Here is a 19,735-nt window from a genome sequence, read left to right as displayed (position 1 = left end):
CTAAATAAATTCCTGAAGGTAATAGAGTGCCCTCAATATTTGTGGTAATGTAAAATCTAAGGCCCTCTTGCCTCAGGTCCTGAGAGCACACATTGCCACAGGGAGCGTCCAATCTCCAAAGGATGTGGAGAACAATTTGGTTTCAATATTTACATTCATGTTTCTTTAAATAAAAACATGCAGTGGTACTGCTGCACAATACAGGCAAACTTATTTTTGTTCATTTTAGCTGTAAGATGTGGCTGTGTGGGAGGTCTAATGGTAGTGTTGGCTGATGGCCATAGTTATTAATACATTTGGAGGGCTGATTAATGAAGTTAGAAACATCAACCTGGCTTAACTTTCCAGGGTTTATGTCATGTAAACAACACAATAATGGACGTTAGTCATTTCTGTACAGTTGCTGAGGTGATTCTACATTTTCTGTGCTGTAAAATGAGCACTTAATGCAGATGTAGCTCAAAAATAAACCCCAAGAATAATTACAAGAATTAGCTTTAAAGGTAAACCACATACTCAGTAACTCCTGTATCCTCAGCCAGTCTGAGCAACCTTGGGCTTGCAAGGTCCAATTGATTTGGAGTTTTGGGGGTTTTGTCAATATAAGAATGCCAGTAACGATGGGAGCTCCATGTTGGGACTCTCTCCCTTATATATAGAACACCAATTTCTTATGACTTGGCTGTGGAGCACTTTATGATGGGAAGATTGGGTCATAAACAACAATAAAACCCCAATAACGGCAGGCTTGTTGTGTAATTTATTATTCTTCAGGTCTTTGGCAGTGATTCATGAAGCATTTACGCTTTAGTGAATAGCTTATATGGATTTGGTAGGTCAGCCAGCAAGTATTTCTGCTGTGAATGTGTTCAGGTTCAGAGCTGGGCTGTGCTTGTTTGCACGTTAGCCTTCCAAATTTAGTAAATCCAAATTATTTTATGCCAGTTTTAAGTGGTGAAATTTAAAGTCTGGCACATGAATAACATTATGGCAAATGAAATTTTGAAGAAATTTGATCAGTGTGCAACATGATTCAGAAAATAGCATGTTTTCTTCATTAGGAGCTGAAGCAAAGCCTAGAATTTGTTATTATTGCCTCACAGGCAGCAACCCTCCAAAACAACCTTCACTGGTAAATCGTCCTTCCTTTCTTCCTTGCAACTGTGCTGCCCTTTCACACAAGGAGACTGATGCTGTCATGGGGGGAAGTCCCCACAGGGGCATTATGTGTATTGGTACCATCACTGATATACCAGTGGGCTCTGCAGACACCTGGTCCAAGTCCCTGCCATCAGAGCAATACCTTTTCACAGTTGTATCAAACTATCCCTATCATCCAATAGAAATATAGTGCAGTTGAGGAAATGGCTATAGCCAAAGCTGCTGCTTTTGCACTCACCCTGCTTCCATTTCCTCTCTGCCACCCAAAGAGCTCTCTCCTTGTAAAAGTACAGTCAACCTACAGCTTTAGTCAATGGAAAAAGAGATGTTTGATAATCCTAAGGACTGGTGCTTTCCTAAAGATTTCATTCCCCATGCTCAGAGAAACAAAAGGGAGAAATAAAAGCTGAAAACATACCTGGAGCAGGGAGGCACTGAGGGTTTGCTGCACAGCTGGTTAACCTCAGGAGAAACACCTGACACTGAAATTCTTTGTCTCATTTTACAGCAGCCAAGAGTTTACTGAAAAAGCCGGATGGAGTTAAGGTAGGTAAAACACCTGCTTTCCATTTCAGAGATATATTCTTAGTCTCCACCTGTCTGTAACTTCTGCCAGGTTTTAGAATTGATTATTGCTATTTCTTTCCTCCATAGATTCTGTTAGTAAGTCTTCTCACTGTCTTTTTGGAGTGGTTCAAGTTAGTAACTGAGGCTTAGAGATGACATAAAACAAATCCTTGAAAAGCCAGCATTAAGTAAGCAGAAGATAGAAAACTACTGGAAAAAATGCTTTTTCTTTTTTAATGAAGAATGATTATGTAATTAATGACTCAGAATTATCGGTTAACTTGTAAATAATGGTTTGGTGGTTTGCTTTTTAGGCGTCAGTGTTTATGTGCAGCTCTGTTGCCTCTGTGTTTCCCCTTGACTTTGCATTAGATTTCGTGGAAGACCAAAAGTGTACGTGTAGGCTTGGCTCCACATGAGGTGTGTTCTGCCAGCTGTACTTGCTATATTTGGCAGAACTTGAGGGGTTTACTGTCTCAGATCAGCTCATCCTGACTAAGAGACCTTGCTAAGAAGGGAACATTTTGGCAGCTTTCGTACATGATTTAGAGCTCCTGTTCTCACGTCACCAGACCCTGCAGGAGGAGAGATGCTTCACAAATGAATGTTCTGCATAAATACTTGGGGGGAAAAAAAAAGAAAAACAAAACCCCATTCAGCAGAAGACGTACTTTGTTGGCTTTTTTTCCTTAGAGGACCTTTAAAGACTAAATTAATGCTTCAAGCTTTCCTTATAAGATTCAAAAGATATTCTTCTGTGCTCTGTGTGTTTATTCAGAAGGGTGTCTTTGACCTGAATTTTAATTTTCTATTTAATCTTAACGTCTTAGTTTAACAAAACATTATAAATACTTGCTTAAATACAGATTCACAGTGTATTTGTGCCTGCTGTCTGACAAATGCACACTTTGCCAATCAAAAAATCCTGAGCCTGACCTACAAAGAAATGAGTACAGTACCATTGCATTGCTTCTCACTGCCAAGCAGTGGAGATCCCAGTCACATGGAGAAACACACATTTGGAACAATTCTATCACTGCTGGAAAACCCTGACCATGTTTCATTGTGGAATAGATAAAATTTATGCACTCTCTCTGACCAGTTTTCCTTTTAAATATCATTCCTCCTACAGGTCTACGATGCTATTTGTTCTATCGCAATCTCAGTATAATATGGGAAACAATTGTTGCCAAAATTTTGCCTAAATTTCACCTGTTGGGATTCAGTTCTTTGGTTTTCAGCACATATTATGTATCTGCTGTTAGTCTGCATGGTCATGTGGAGCAAAGGGAGTAAATGTACATCTGGGGAGGTCTGTTTTTGTCGTTGCTGTTGTTGAGATGCTGTTATTGAGATATTCTGTAGCATTTTTCCACCCCTTCCAACAGCTGTAGCTGTCTTTTTTGTATTAAAAAAAAAAAAAAAAAAAAAGCCAAAAGACAAATATGCTGTACTCCATGATTGATACTGCAAATCCAACCAGTCACGTTTTCTTCTTTTCCTTTCTCTCTGACTGGTCAATTCAGAAAAGGAAGTCCAGTTCGAGTGTTCAGATGATGGTGAGGATCTTTATCGACAGATTTTTTTTTTCCTCCTGTGAAACGTTCACACTTAGAAATCAAACAGTTGCATTTAGCTTTGTTAATTTACTATGAGAACTGCAAGACTTTGAAGTACAACCTTGTGAATTTTAAGCCTGCAGTTGCTATATGCCATCCACAGTGAATTGTTCAGCCATTCTTTCAAACAAGTCTTTACTTTTTTTTAACCTGGGGACATAAAAAGCCAAAAAAGTAGATGTAACATCAGCCAATGCAGCTGTTCTTGGTAAATAAGAATAGTAACAAAATAGTAATCTTGTAACAGCCTTCTCTTCCTTTTTAAAACCTCCTTATTTTAAAAGCTAATAATATTAATATTGTAAAATGTAACACAAAACGAGTTGCACAGTGATACAGTAAAGCATTAATTGAGTCACTGTAGCCCAAGATGCCATGCTAAATGCTCAGGAGTAATAAAGCCAATTTCCCAGCCTTCCCACACTAGTTTCCCAGCTAGCTTGCTCCGCAGCTCAGGGCTATGTCCCAAGATGTCCCAGCTGACAGTCTCAATAACTTTCCTTCCTCCTCAACCTACTCTCCAGTCTTGTGTTCATTTGGCCTCCATGACCCCGCACGGTAACTTCCTCTCTTGCTGTTTATGGTGGTTTTGAATGTGACCTTGGAGGTGCTCGTGAGGATGGGCTCTGCCTGCTGCTGCTGCTGGCAGAGAGAAGGCAGAGGGCCCTCATCCACACCTTTCCCTGGGAAGCCAACTCTCCTTGGAAAGCAAACACTGCTGGTCAGGTGCGAGCAGCCGTGCAGTTATGTAGGTAAATCCTCTGTGCCTTGGGTGAATGCAGAATTCCAGTGACAGGAGCCACAGCATCCAAAGGAGGGGCACTGGGAAGGTGCAGTGTGGTTATTGCCAGGATCCCAAACCTTGAGTGTGCGTTGACTCTTTGGAAGTAGCGTGTGAAAGGTAAAGCCCCGAGATACAGGCCTTATTTGTTATTTTCATAGTCTATGGAAAAAAGGCCAGTCAGGATCCTAGAGTTGTGCCCAGCTGTTTGGAGTGCATGTGTGTCTGTCCTGCACTACTGTCACACTTCAAAGGGTTTTTGGCAAGTGCTGGAACAATAAAAAGTTCTCTTCACAACAACCAGGAGGACACTGGTTAAGCACAAATCAGCTTTGAAGGAACTGTTTCATATGGCAATATTGTAATCCTTTTGGAGTGGTTTCCCTCTACTGTTAAAAGTACATGCAAGATGCACCATGTGTTCCTAGATTAATGTCTCTTTCTATGAGAGAGAAAACATGTACAGCTTATTGGTGTTTTCTTGCAAAGTTTCAAAGGGTTTTACCAAGTTCTGTTTACATGGAAGAAGGAACTGTGTTTTGAATCATGCTTCCTCTCTCTCTCTTCCTGCTGAGTGCTGGATTCTCAGTATCACACTGAAGAAGTTTTGAATAGGTTTCCTGCTGTTTTCAGCAGTAGCTGTAATGAATATTGTTGATTTTCATAGAGCTTTGAACATGGGAGTATGGACCAAAGCCTTCTCTCCTTACTCAGGCAAAATTGGAATTGAACTTTGATTAACCTGTTTTCCTTATGTATTCAACCAAGAGCACTCATTTGGGATACTACTTGAGTTTTTGTATTAAGCTGCTACTGAATAGAACTATATGAAATCTGGTGAAATCTTCATTTCTTTCCTTATGTTTTTCCTTTATGTCTATTTGCTTTTTGCTAGGGTCTTTTCAATCTAGTCTCTCAGTGACTACACTGACACAAAAATATGATTCTGTAGTTATGCAACTCGATATGCAATTTTTGTCTTGCTTGGAAGGTTTAGTCTGCTGTCAAGCAGCCTTGTTTGTGTTCCCACTCTTCTACAGATCTCCAGTAGAACTTTCACTTACTGAAATGGAGGGGATTTTCTTTAAAGTTTTTTCCTGAGTAAGGAGTTGCGTTTTCTGTCCATCTCAGAATCCCATAAATACCAAAGCAAGTACAATACTTGCCAATACTTAGATCTCCCTGTGAAAGACTTTATGCACAAAGGTGTTTGTTCTCTCTCTGTCCTGACTTCAGACAATCCTACAGCTTACAGCTGTAATTGTGCATTGAGAAATGATATTTATTTGGCAATAAGTAAGCCAAGTCAGGGCATAATCAATTGCAACTCAACACTGACTCATATGTTCTCTTAATGACAATTTTTGCACAAAGACCATTGTTTAAAAAATAACTGCTCCTCATCCTCCTGCTGTAGAACATCATGAACTTTGCTTTTAAATCAAAGAAAATTATTTTTATTCTATATGGGAAAATAGTATCTATCACAAGTATTATTAAATAACATTTAGTGTCTCCATAATATTCCCTGATTAACTAACAAAACTACTTTATCTTCTTCAAAGCCAGTTAAATGCTGGGTAAAAATTAGAAAATCTGCAGTTTGTTATTCATTACTGCAAATCCTGTGGACATTTCCATAATTTAAAAGTGTCCTAAGTAAGATTCACTTCAGCTGCAGGCTCAGTTCCTGAAAACCACAAGTCAGCTGCCATGCCAGGCCCAAAGTAAAATAATCAACATAAAGGGTTGAGGACATGGAGTCTGTGGATTTCATTTCTTTCCATTCCATAAAGTTAATTGCCTTTTTAGGAAAATCCATTAACAAAACAATTTCAGGCATTTCTGGTTTTGCTTTGCACACTTAGTAATAAGTACTGTGACTAAAAGGTTCAGTAGAACTTGGTTTTTTGGATTAAAGTCTTTTCAGATCATCTGTATCTGTATACCTAGTTCTGCATGATGCTTTGGACCACCCTTGTTAAAATTAGATATGACCAAAATGTACATAATATTTTTTCCTCATTATTGAGAGAGGAAAAAATACGTCTTTTAAACCAGTTTTACAATACTTGAATCTTGCTGCTTGATGCATGTAAAAAGTGTCTCACTACATTATTTTCAGTATTTCTGTTCTTCCCATACTCCATGGTATTGATGAAAGTTAAATCTTAAAAAATGGATTTAAAGGACCAGATACTTTGAAACTTCCTGCTGAGCAGTTTAATTTGAATGAATATTTTGTACAGATAAAAGCCAGGAGGAATAGCACTGTGCTAAGCATAAGAGGTACTGTGAGGACCTATAAAGTTAAACACAGAGGTGCTGATGGCTGGAGTAAGACTACAGGTACCAGAGCGGGAAACCTCGCTCTTCCGAGTGACAGTACCAGCACTGAGAAGCTGCCAGTGACTTTCTGCTAAAAACAGCACCAAAAAAGCTCAAGGGACACAAGTCTTTTTCTAGTGTCAGTCACATTTATTCCAAAGTGGAATCAGAAGCCAGTAGAACAAATTACAGATTCTTGAAGCACTACAAATACTCAGATGTTATTTATGGTAGGGATAATTCATGAGAAGTAAAGAACTGTTGGGTGCAATGACCTAACAGCCTTGCATGTCACGAAATGGCAGTGACTATTTAGGACTTTCTGCAACCTGTATTAATTCTTGATTCTTCTTAGACGTGCTTAGCTGCTACTTAAGGGCTCTCTGCTAAGTGTCTCAGCTCAACTCATCCATCCCTTATCTAGACCTTGGTGCAGGGCTCTGGCAGCACTTGGGGAGGAGCTGCCAGCCGGCTCCCGGAGTTAGTGTCAGTGTTCCTGCAAGTTCCTAAGTTCATCTTTCTGTATTCTTTATTTCCATATCTATATCTATCTATAGATAGCGATTCCTGTCTATAGATGTTGTGTGCAGAGATATAGATACGGTGCCTACTGCGAGTTCTAAGGCCTGTCTGTTTCTGTTTTCTGCATACCTACAGATAAACAACAAAACCAACGTGGTAACCAGCCCCAAGGAAAATATTCCTACCCCGGCGCTGGTATACCTGGAATTTTCCTTCTCATGCTGTCTGGAAGTTTTTGACTGTCTTCTGTTTGTTCTTACTTTTTTTTTTTTTTCTCCTCCTTTTTGCTTTTTCATGCATTTACTCTGTTTGCTTTCTAAAAACAGGTTTTGGAAAACCTTTTTGTTTGAATTATGCTGTCTTTTTTTTGTGAGGAAACCCATTAGAGCGTGTTTATTGACAGAAAATGTTAAATGGAAGCTGGATGCGGTAGAGTCGTAGCATTTGTAACCGTAGCTGAATTTTTTGCATGCTGTGCCAGCAAGTGAGTAGAATGCGCTTGGTGTTGCTCTTAGCTCTTTGCCTGATGACTGTTGCCACCTTCTAATGCTAACCTTTTGCACCAACAAAATCTTTTAAAATCAGCTCTGTTATTTTCTCGGCTTTGTCTTAGTTCAAGTGTTGACATCCAGGAGAGCTAACAGGATTATTACTAGGCTGCCATAAAACAGACCTTATTCAGATTTTCATTCCATATTTCCTGAAACTCAGCAGGACTTTGCAAGACTTCTCTGGGATCAAGAGGCATCTAGAGCTAAACATTTGGCTTGTTTCTCTTCCTTTTAAATCAGCAGGAGATATTATTTATTAATAAGCTCTGCTAAGGACATATTACAAATCAAAGTGATGTTCTTGGATGTTTACTGCAGTCTGGCTTTTATTAATAGCCCTATTTCTAAGGCACCTGTGTATCACGGGGCTCACCAATGTAAATGCCAGTGCCAAAGTACCTTGTGTTGTGACTTGTTGTTTCCCACATGCATATAAAACTTTGAAAATGGGGTAGTTCACACAAATTTGGAAGTATTTTTCCTCTGCAATTTTTTTGGCCAGCTGGCACTGAGGCATGCAGTAAGTTCTTCCTAAGGCCGAGTCAGCAGGTTGCACGCAGGAGTTTATGGCAGTCTGTTCCCAGACAGAGCAGTGCCCAATGGCCCATGCTGAAAGCATGCTGGCTAACTGCCATTTCAAAGATGATTGAACCTTTTATTTTAAGTTAAAACATTGGGGGAAATGACACTTTTAAATGCCACGAAGATCTCTCTCACTTGGTTTTATGCAGCTCTGCCAAGGCAGGAGGTGAGGGCAGTCCAGGCAGTCCAAACCACAGTGGTGTCTAGGGGTAGTCGTCCTTAATCCTTATCAATTTCACTGTATTTCGGTTTGATCACTTCATGCTAATACAAGCAAACATGATCAAAGAGAAGAAGTTATTAAAGCTTAAAGATTTGTGGCCACCCTGCCTGTCCAGCTTCAGACAGGAAAGCCCACAGACCATTTGGCCTGCTCTCATCCAGAAGAGCCTCTGCAGGTCCCCAGAGCTTCAAAGCCCTGCACACCCTGGTCCTGAATAAGGTCTCTGCATGCCGCTGCATTAGGTGAAATGGCCTTTTTTTGCTGGCTTGCTGTTGAGGAAATCTGTGTTAGAGACATCCAGTTTCACCCCCTGGTGACAGTTAACATTTGTTTTAACTCTTGTCAGTGTTCAGCATTTGTGAGCTGGCTCTTCTTGCACTCCCTCACACCAATGGAAATGTATTTACCAATGGGAACTCTTTCTCTCTTTATTTTGTTCTCGCTCAGGAGCCCCAAACTACAGTAATCCACAACCCTGATGGAAATAAGGTATTCAGAAAGAATCAACTCCATCTTGCTTTTCCACACCACACATTCCATCCACTATTCCACAGCACAGTAGGGCTGTTCCAAGAATTTGTGAAGGAAAACCTCGTTCCTGCATTTGTACACCCAGTGAATCTCGAGCCTGTTTTCATCTGTGTCCATCTGCTGCGTGCGTCCTGCTGCTTCTGAGCTCCTGAAGCTCTTGGGGGAGTCGGTAGCAATGGGCAGAGCTCAGTGCCCTGTGCAGCCCAGCCCGGGGAGCAGGGGGTCTGTCTCATTTCAGCCAAAAATGCTGCAGTCTGAGGGAAACCTGAGAGTGCTGTTCTCAGAGTGTGGTGAGGTGATCCCGGCCAGTTTTACGTGCAGTCATCACCTCAGACAAAGATGTCATTTCCGTTTATTCCATCTGCTGTTTCTCAGCATGCTTCTACACTGTGTCGTGACGTGTCTTTTGCACAGGACTTTGGTTTTCTTCCATAACATCACTGGGCAGTTGCCAAAAAATTTCACATTTCAAGTGACAAAGAGGTCTTCTGGTTTTTACATGTTTTCTTCATGCTCTTTTCTTTTTCTCATTTGTTGTGATGTTTGCGTCTGGCAGCTGATCCCTAAAACGTGTTTTGTTTTGTTTTTTTCATGCATGGACTTGAAAAGGGCCAGGAAATACCATCATTGACATTAACACATGTTCCTAGGTTTCCTGAAAAGAATTTATGCTTCAACAAGAGTTTCACTGTTTGCAGTGCTGATTTCATTCACATCCCATTTATCTAGTCTTAACTCCCTGTGGTTATTTCATAAGAGGAGGAGTGGATCTGAGTGACGGCATAACGCATGCAGACATTCCTCAAGCATGGAAGTGCTGATGGTGTGTGTTGTGCTTGTGTGTCCCAGTCCTCTATGTCCCCTGCATCTGTCCAACACAGAACTTGTGTTTTCATGCAACTACTCTTGGAGCTCCCCAAGTTTAAACTCACAGGCCACCAGCAGCCTGTGTTTGAGCAGCAGGCTGATCTTTATCGCTGAAGTCCACTAAAGCCCAGAAAACCCAGATAAAATATTGGCATGACTACATCTACTTGATTTTATAACTTAATCTCAGCAACTGAGATACTCGATGTCCCAAAAGGTCACAGCAAACAAACAAACCCCTTAATGTGGAGAGTTCGTCCTAAATTTATCTGAAAGACTGATCCTTGTAGTATGGCAACTGGAGTGGATGCTTCAGTGTTAGAGGCTACATCTGCCCTGTGAGCTTTGCATGGTGTTTACAACTCATGTTGGTGTGAGGTTTTTGTTCACTTGTAAGTACTTTATCTAATGTTTGAAGTGCTGGAGCATGATCCATCCATGTAGAGTGGAATGTCTAACACAGCCAGGGCAGGGGGGCAGCATGGTGGCTCATTCAGTTTTGTATGTGTGTGACTTAATTCCTCTGGTTTGACTTAGCACTGCACATTTGGGTTTGGAAGGTCTGAGTAATGCTTTAGCCCTCTTCAATGTTCCTTTGGCTCAGCCTTGTGAGGACACAGTAAATGAAGGGCACTGGCAAATTTACCTTTCATTATGTAATTGTAAAATCCTTTAAAGAATTAAATACAATACCAGTCCTGTCTTCTCTCTCAGATCAAAACAGATCAGTTAATCTTTTTTGTTATTGAGCTAAAAAAACCCCAAAGTTTTACTTTTCAAGAAAGTACAGAGATAAAAAAAACAAAACACCTGGCTTAAAAATTTCCAGCTCTCTGCAGCTGTTAGATTTGACAGTGTCCTGTTGAATTTGCCCATTATATTTCATGTTTCTGGTAATTAAGGAAAGACTGCGATACAATATCCTTGCCTTTTTAAGTGTGATGGTTTAAGAATAAACTGTCTGATAGATGAGTCATTCCTCTGCATGGCTGGTTGGTTAAAGAATATTGCTACAAAGATGGCTTAGTTTGTTAAAGTTCTTAACATACAGCCATCAATTCTTCATCTCCTTAAAAAAGAAATCACAGAAACCAATATGAAAATGAGATAATCTGATCCAATATGCTTCAGATCACTGTCATTTGAATATGCATTGCATAAGTCACAAGAGCAGGAAATCAGTTGTGAATTGTAGCTTGTGAAAGCCTGCATATTTGGAAGGTGGAATTGGAATGGAATGACTTATTTTGCACAGTTGGTTTAATCACTAAGCTTAAAATGGCAAGCACTCCTACTTGGCTGAGGTAATTCATACATTTCAGATGGACTTTGTAGAGTTGGATGTTAAAGAAAAAAAACTTTCCTGTGAAGTAAAAGCATCAGAGTGCAGGAATTGTGTTTCTGTTCCCTCCTGTGGAGAATGGCAATGTATGACATCCATTTCAGGTGGAAATGTCTCAATCAGTGTGTGACCATTTGTTTGTGAATGACATCCCACCCTGCTTCAAGGCTTTGCATGACTCCTGTAACTAATCCTGTCATTTTCCTAGGCAGGCAAATCAGGCTTGGCTTGGTTTGTACATTTGACTCATATTTACTTCTCAACAGGAATCAACAGAGAGTTCCAACACCACCATCGAAGATGAGGATGTGAAAGGTATGATTTTGTGCTGGAAATGTTTGGAGAAGCAGTAACATGAGTTTTGTGGTTGTATTTCAGTAGGCCATTAAACACAGAAACCCCTAATGAATTTTAGGAGAGAATAGTGTTTTTCCTTTTTAGAAGAGATTACTTTTGATGTGTTTGAGACTTAACTGTAACTTTTCAGTTCCCAAAACACCATTTCCCATGATGTTTTGGGATTAAGTGTATAAAGTTACTGCTTTTTGACTAAGACATTAGTTCCAGTAATAATAGAAGTAGATTATAAATGTCTAAGTCAGTGCTTTGTGACTTTTACTTAGTTTATGTTTAGCATGCCATTTGTGTTTGGGGTTTGGTTTTGGGTGTTTTATTTTCATGTCACCATTTTTTTGTTTTATTCTGTTCAGATGCCAGTGTATTTTTTTTTTTTGTTTCCTTTTGTTCTGTCCATACATTTATTTTAATCTTCTTTTATTCTTTAAAAAACTGACATCAAAACACCGGGTTTTGTAGCTTCACAGATAATATTTGTTTCCATTTTTCCCTGCTCTAAACACGATGCTGTGATGTTACACATACCTATTTTAATAGCATTATGTTTTCAAGTGCAAAGGGTTTGAAAAAGGGAGTATTTGGTTTGTGTGTCTTTGAGTCACAAAATGGGTTGGCTTTTGGCCTCAGAGAACAACATGTATGTACAGGTGAAATGTGGGCCAGAGGTGACAGCAAGATAAAACAGGGAGAATGGATGCAACAAGGTGGTGGTGATTTGAGTTACTGTGAAAGGAGAGAACAATTATAGGGATCTTCAGCTGATGTGTTGGAAAAGAGTGTAATTTACCTTTAATCATTATGCTTTGTATTTCTTTCTTCAAACTATTTGATGTAGTTTAACAACTAAGCTTATGAAATGAATAATTTAATTATAGGGCCTCTGTGTGATGATGTAATGTAGTGTTATTACAGCAGGGTTTTTAGAAAATTCTGTCTGAAGCTTACCACATGGAATTGTACCTCAGGGGATACAATTATACAAAGAAACAACAATGAAGATAATTTGCCTAATTCTTTAAATGATTCTGCAGTATCATAGTTAAGGGCAAGCTGGATGACCACAATATATGGTATTCCCAAACCAGAAAAAGAGATCTTGCAGTAAGCACAGGTCTGAGGAAGAAGATCCTGTTTGTGTCTTTCCCTGCAGTGTACAGGGATTTAATATTCTGTTTATTTAAAAGACAAATATAATCTCCCTCTTATTAATTGTTCATGAGCTTGTGTGGTTTTCACTTTTTAGTATTCCTCTCACACTTCCCATCTTTCCTCTGGAGACTGTTGTTCATACTGTTTTATTATAAATTAAAGCTAACAGTGCCCCCAGGGTCTAATTTGTAGAATGATTCAGGGAATAGGCAGTCCTGCATCCCTGTCACCTATTACAAGCTCAAGGTTCCTGCTCTGGCAAGGCACTTAGGGAAGATTATTTCCCCCCCACACCAAGCCTGAGTCCTGGATGTATGTTTTGTAGGAGAGCAGTGGGAAAGCTGTTCTCTTGTCAGCAACAGCCACTAGAGATAAAATACTGAACATAAAATAGGAACAAATGGATTGCAGAGGAAGGAGAGAGAGTTCTCCAGGTTGTTACATGTATGCTCAAGATGACCCAGGATGTTTGTCACCACGTTTAGACCCAGAAGGAATGCTTTGCTCCTTAGATGATAAAGAATGTTTAAGACCTTTTTGCTTTTCATTGCAGCATGGAGTAGAGCATGGGAAGAGGCTCTGTCCTGCCTGGGAAGGAGCAGGGGGCTGTGGCTCTAACTGGGCAGTAGTATTGGTGTGTGTTTAATGGCATTGCAGTGGGATGCACACCTCCCAGGGAATGGCTCTGCAGAGGCTGTGCGTGTTATTCCTGCTCCCAGTATCCCAACACTGTACAGACAGGGCCCGGGCCCCTTCCTTTGTGCAGCCCACACGGGCTGCAAACATGCAGCTCTGCAGCAGGGCTTTGTTCTTTGGGGTTGATTTGCCTCTTTGCAGAGGTGTGGCTCCCGTGGGTCTGTGCTGGGGTGCAGCATCCCCAGCTCTTTGTGTCTCGTGTGCGCTGCGGGAGCCGGTGCGTGCCTGTGCCGGGTGTTATGAACGTCAGCATTCATTAAGGCAGGGGGCAATTAAAAATGTCTTACATCACCTATCATTAATGTATCCTCAGGGTCAAATTCTCCTCCTGTCTGCCAGGGGTGCACAGAGCATTCCCCTCTCATGTCAGGATCTTGCCCTGTTTTCACTTTTGAAGGCAGGTATTTGCCTTGTAAATCAGGCTTACTTTTCAGTTTTTGTTTACTGGAAATCTTAGTGTCTGTAACTTTGCCTTGTTTACATATACACCTACCTCTTTCAGGACTGGAACATATTTCATTTAGTAGAAACAATGCTTGCCAAACAACAGTGAGCTTTAATAACCCAAGCAATAAGCTGCTCATATCATTTGAGTCTGAAATGACTTGAAGCTGAAGTTCAGGTTCCTTGCTAAGATAAATTTCTGACATGAACCATCGATCATGGGCTTATCTACATGACAGTGATTCTTCCTAAATATGACAGGACAAGATAGGAAGAGCATGCTGAGAACTGGGCTGTAGGCAGTGTCTTCTTCTGGGATTGCTTGTAGGATTTCTTCTTCCTGTAGTAATGAGACTGGAACTATTGGGCAGCATCTCTGTAATATGGGTTTGATTTTTCAAGTAATGCTATGGAATAGCACCATTATTTTTGTCCATAGATTTTCAGAAAGGTGAGTTGTTAAATGGACAGGAGATGTGAATTTTTCATGGTGTCTTTTTGCCCCCAGAGACAAATTAACAAAAGCATTAGTAAGAATAATGCTTGGCAATGGGGAATTACTGAGCTGTAAGGCACTTAGAGATTTGACAAATTGTGGTTTACCTGTGCTGCTTAATACATCTGGAAGATAAATTGCCTCAAAATATTTAATGTATTTGTAATTAATTTTATACCTGTTGGCCTAATTTGATTTAACGGTAGAAAGAAAGCAGTTTAAGCTATTTCTTTTGGAATATACATTCCTTAAAAATCATTCAAATTTCTAAGAACAGTTTTTCCAAAGCTCTTTCAAAGCCCTTTGTATCTGAGTACCAGATACAGGGGTAGATCTGCGCTGGCATCTGAACAGAGTCACTCACACCTACAACCTTTACAAGTGTTCTTTGGTACCCACACTGCCCCTGAAAGTACATCATTAACATTGTTTGTGTGCTCAAAGATTTTCTAAGTTCTTGCTGCTTCTAATGAAATTATCATTATTTTTCTTTTGGCCTTCTTTTTTTCTTCCTTCACATGTACTTGACCCTCACACAGCTATCACAAAGGAGGAGGACATGGAGAGGTTGAGTTCCACCCACCACTCCTCCTCTTCCATTGCTTCTTCATCCCACTGGTCACCACCCTTGCCGTGCCCCAGAGGCCGCTCCTGCTGCCAGTGCCTGCTGAGGAGTCTGATCACACTCTACCTCTTCATCTTTGTTTGTTCATATGTTGTGTTTCTTTCCATCAATTCAGCGGGCAAGTCCATGAGAAATGCAAACTCAGAGAGTCAATCGCTTGAGTCTGAGCTCTCCCACTCCACTCCTTCCTCTGTACTATGTAAGTTGAGAGACTCATCTGTCAGATGATCTCCTCTGTCTCTCCTCTTCCCTCCCCACCATCTGACAGAAGCTCAAAAAGGTCAATTGGTGTGGTCTACCTGATCTAGGAATGACCTGTGCTTAGCCTTTACAAAAGTAAATTTTTTAGGTATTTTTTTCCTGTTATTAATTGTAAAAATCTTTTCATCAGCTGTAACAGCAGGATAAATATGTCTGTAGTTCAGACATCTTGCAGAAGTATTCTTTGCAGTAGTTTTCAGCTTAGGGAGAGAGATTTGCCTCACCTCTTGCTCGGATCCTGGATAGGGCCTCAGCATTAATTACCTGTTACATGTATTATATCGAGTTCCTTGCCTGAGCATCCCCACTGATAAATCAGTCTTGAAGCTGCTGTGGCAGGTGTTAACTTGCAGCATTGATAGGACAAGTGGGAAATGTCCTCCTCTACTCAGGAGGAGATCTCTGATGATCAGTGACAAACTGACAGTAAAGGAAATCTCCAGTGTTAAAATATGAGAGGGGAAAGGCACTGTATTGGTAGAATGTAGTAGATGTGGGTAGAGCATTTCTTGTTTGTAAATGAACTCAGAAATTCTTTAGAAATTCCTTGGAGGGGCGAGACCTTGTAACTTGCAACAGGGAATAATTCCTGGGAATGAGGGCTCTGCTTGCCAGGTTTTGATCCTGCAGCCAGTGTGTGTCAGGATAATTGCACTGGTGGTAAGGATGGGAATTTGTACAGATAAAAGTGAGATCCAGGCAGGCCCTTGGGAACATGGGCTGTGTGTTATTGACCTGAACCTTATTTTAAACATGAGTGGAATTTTCAGTGGGGTCAGCTAGTGCAGGTGGGAGGAGCCAGTCCCGGAGGGGATGGGCTGTCTCCAGTCACAGCTGTCACCAGGTAATGCTGAAAGCACAGCTTCATTCTGGGGGAGGAGTGGGATAGGCTCTGTCATTGGATGGGTGAGTGTGTATCAAACTGGAAGTACAAATACTGCCAGCACAAAATGCCCAGAGCCAGGGAAAAGAGAGGAATTAATAGGAGATCTGGGCTGTGTAACACGGAGGGTTGGCACATCAGTAACACGTTCCATAAGGCTTTATTCCATCCAGGGTGCATACCCACACAATACCCTTAACATGGGCAGCATTTCCAGATCTGAATGCTTGCAGCCTCACGTCCAGTTCCTCTGAACTAGTGGAGTGATTAAGTAGTTTAAATAAAAATAAACAGGGCAGCAAAGCTTGTTCATGTCTCACTCATCAAGACTTGAGACAGCATTTCTGGGGACAGTGGCCAGATTCCATGATTAAAGTAACCTGTTGGGAAGCCATAGTGCAGTGTCTTCTGCATGCACTGACTGTGATCTGAGACTGTAGGTGATTTGTCAGTAAAAAATAAACATTTGACAACACTTGCTGTGCTGTATCAATATTAGTGTATTTTTTTAGTGCAATCACATAGAGAGCATCTTTAGATGTAATTGATTCCATATAAATAAAAATACACTATGTGTGGCATATGACAAGTTGCTTAACATGAATTGAAATAGACACATGAATTTTGTTGCATCTGTTTTGTCAGCACAGGGTGGAAAAGCTCTGGGATGCTTTTTCAGATATTTGGCTATGTAGCTAAAGAATTAAAATTTTTTTTAGGGCAGTAGCAGGGTTACCAGTTTTCAGATAGGTGAGAGATACCAAATAACCCTTATAAAATCCTGCAGATCGTCCATCCATTTCATAATTGGATGAATCAGGGCGAGTCTTTGGAATTGGCATGCTCTAGGAAAAAGATACACACATGAGATGACAGCTCACATGTTTTAGTTCCTATCAAAGTTTAAGGTTCAGTGTGGGCTCAGAGATAAGTGCTGGTGTTCTGTACACTGAATCTTGATAAACTTGTTAAATGAAGAGTTGCCTGGAAGCATGCCTTGTCATCTTTTGGTCTAGGTGGGTTTTATGTAGATCTGAGACCCAGTCAATCATTTACTCATGCAAGCCTGTTCTTTTCTTTTCAGAATTTATTTAGTTGGAATATTAGTGGCAGAAATTGTAAGAAAAGTTATCAGCACAGGATTTTCAGATATTGGTGTCATGAGAGTCATTTGTAGGAACATTGTATGATGTTCAGCAGTCCATGCTGTAAAGCTGAATGAATCTAGTACATCCACACAGCCAGAACTTGTTATACAACACAGGGTAAAATTTCTAGTATCTTCCTCTTTCTTTTCAGACTTTGGTTATTTCCAGAGCATAGAAATAACTTGACTGGCTGTGTGCTTTCCATCTAACTGTGTTTGTTGGGACAATGCTCAGGTGGGAAGTGAGGCCAGTTGCCCCTGCTGTGCTATTCCGTTTTAGCAGACCACTGTCACCTCAATACCGACTGTCCTGTTTTAAAACAACAGCACAACGGGGAGGATTTGTCCCCCTGGATTTAACCCTCCTTCACAGTGTAGATATCTGTGTTTGAGCTGGTTTTCTAGACTTCCTTTAGCCAATGCAAATAGGTCAGATGAGTCACACTTGTCTTAAAAATCTATTTTAGGGTATGATGAATTGTGCCCTGAAAGTGCTGATTTCTCTCCCTTGACTGTAAGGGAGGGGAGTTGAGAGAACAAACTCACTTGTCTGAACTTATATGTGTCCAAAATGCTCTGAGATTAATCCAATGTGAGGTGTACAGAGATACGTAGTTAAAAGTACCCAGCTGAAAAGTTTTAAGGGTTTTTGCCTTGAGAAACAACATGTGAGCAAGTCAGAAGCAAAATCATTTTAATCATCTCTAAGTGCATGTGCTAATCTGGAACAAGGCTACCTTGTTCTTCTGGAAAGGTGCTCCTCTGCTTCAGCATTGCAGCGCAGTGGTGATATAGGCAGGCATCTGAAGGGTGGATGGCAGGAGAAAGATGTTCCAATAGCTGCCTGAAGCATAAAGTGGTTTAAATTATTTTTTTCACTGGGGTCACTCTTGAAAAAAATGATGGGTAATGTGGTGGCCAGTGAGTTACAAGAGCTCTTCTCTTGTGTGTCAAAAAAGTGAAGTTGCAGGTACAGATATTTCTGAGGGCTTCACTTTCACATATCTACAGCTCATTTTTATACTGCACATTCTCTCTGCGATCAAAATACCAAAATATCTGTAATTTCTGTGGGATTCTTGTAGATTGAGTTTATAAATATTTCTTGAGGCTACAGGAAGGAAAGAAAAGCCGTAGAGTTACCTGCTGGAAAAACAGTTTCTGCTGCTATTTTACCTGGGGAACTGCTCCTTGTAGGTTGAAAGTATTGATAGTGTTAGATGCTTTTTGCTTAAATGGTGTTTCTCATAATTTTGTGTTGTTTAGATCTTAGTGTTAATGGTGGTCTTTAATTTAGAAATATTATCCCTCACCCTGTAGCTGAGCAAGGAAAAAAGGTAGTGCAATATAGCTAGAGATTAATGACTCATTTAAAGTTAACATATGTGCTGCAGCAATGCTGAAGAAAACATTTTAGCCAGTGATTGGAAATGTTCTTGTTTGTTCTTATTATTTGTCTTTTTATAGCTCTTCTTCATAATATTTTTGTTTCAACTGCCTTTGTCTTAGTCATATGCCTACTCACGTGCCAAAGCAGGGGGTTTATTTTTTTTTTTAGCTGCTAAACCCCTGTTAATTACCTCAACTCCTTCACCCTACGGGGGAAAGGTGTTGTAAGGGACAGGTCCATGGTGTTTCCTGCAATGGATTTACTTCACCCATACTCCGAGCAAAGGATGTCAAAGCCACCATCTTCTCCACACAAGCCTGCTGTGTCTGCAGTCTGTTTCCTTCTTGGTTTTCAGGAAAATGGCTCAGCACCTTTGACTTGTCTACAGTGCTCTCCCCTCACACCTCAGTTGCTTCAAAGACACCAGGTGTATTTTTGTTCAGTTATCCTTTGTGTACAGAGTACAGATTTTATGCTGTAGAAAACCATTGTCATGTTCTAAAAAACTATAGATGGGTCAGGCTTTACTTTATGAACTGACTTTGACCACACTCTGTAGAAAAAGTAGCTGAACCAGTTTTACCAGAATCTCATTACAGTTGTCAGTTTTGTTTAGGAAGTTTAGTTGCTGTAGTTTTATTTAGGGAGTCCTGACTGCACATCAAATGAAAAGTATAATAGCATGAAATTGCCACTGTACATCAAACAGCATAATTGTCCTAGAATTCAATACAAGCCAAGTTTACTATTGGATAAAAAAAATAAATAATGAAAAAGTCAAATGCAAATGGTGATTGTAAGTGACAGTTATCTGGCAGATGGGAACTGGCCAGATTCCTCTTCCCTAATGCCTTGTGTTGTCCTTGTACAGTTTGGAGTGTGTATTTAGATGGAAAAAAAAATTGGAGTGATTGAAGAGCACATGTTATGTGGAGTCCATCAAACTCAGAATGAAAATTTGGTAATTTCCTTCCCACTCTAAGAACTGCCAATTATTTGTGTGAGATGCTGTCTGCAGTAGCAGGACCCTGTTCCTGCCAATACCATTTCACCTTAGTTTATGTCCAGTGCCCTCCCTATTTCGTCCTCTGCACTAAAGGAAAAGGCACAAGGATTTGACTGGATGCACATGGCCACCAAGTCACAGCTGTGTTTTCCTTCTGCTGCTTTCCAGTCTCCTTCCAATTCTCTACTTGTTATATTTCGATTTTCC

At 40.4% G+C, this 19,735-nt stretch overlaps 1 protein-coding gene across 9 annotated transcripts in view; it reads left to right on the top strand.

The window, feature by feature from the left end:
* CAMK2D (calcium/calmodulin dependent protein kinase II delta) overlaps positions 1-19,735 on the top strand; it is a 120,890-nt gene that overhangs the window by 91,231 nt on the left and 9,924 nt on the right. For 4 of the 9 annotated variants that reach the window (XM_050973543.1, XM_030239568.2, XM_050973541.1 and 1 more), the window contains exons 14-16: positions 1,670-1,707; positions 8,782-8,823; positions 11,341-11,389. In XM_050973543.1, coding sequence (XP_050829500.1) covers positions 1,670-1,707; positions 8,782-8,823; positions 11,341-11,389 — 129 coding nt within the window. Of the gene's footprint in view, positions 1-1,669; positions 1,708-7,113; positions 7,174-8,781; positions 8,824-11,340; positions 11,390-19,735 lie in introns of all 9 variants that reach the window. The other 5 variants (XM_050973547.1, XM_050973546.1, XM_050973542.1 and 2 more) reach the window with 5 other exon arrangements.

The sequence above is a fragment of the Serinus canaria genome, chromosome 4 (assembly GCF_022539315.1).
Source record: "Serinus canaria isolate serCan28SL12 chromosome 4, serCan2020, whole genome shotgun sequence".
Taxonomy (NCBI): Eukaryota; Metazoa; Chordata; class Aves; order Passeriformes; family Fringillidae; genus Serinus; species Serinus canaria.
Note: the sequence above shows the minus strand (reverse complement) of the source record. Positions and strands in the feature narration are given on the sequence as shown.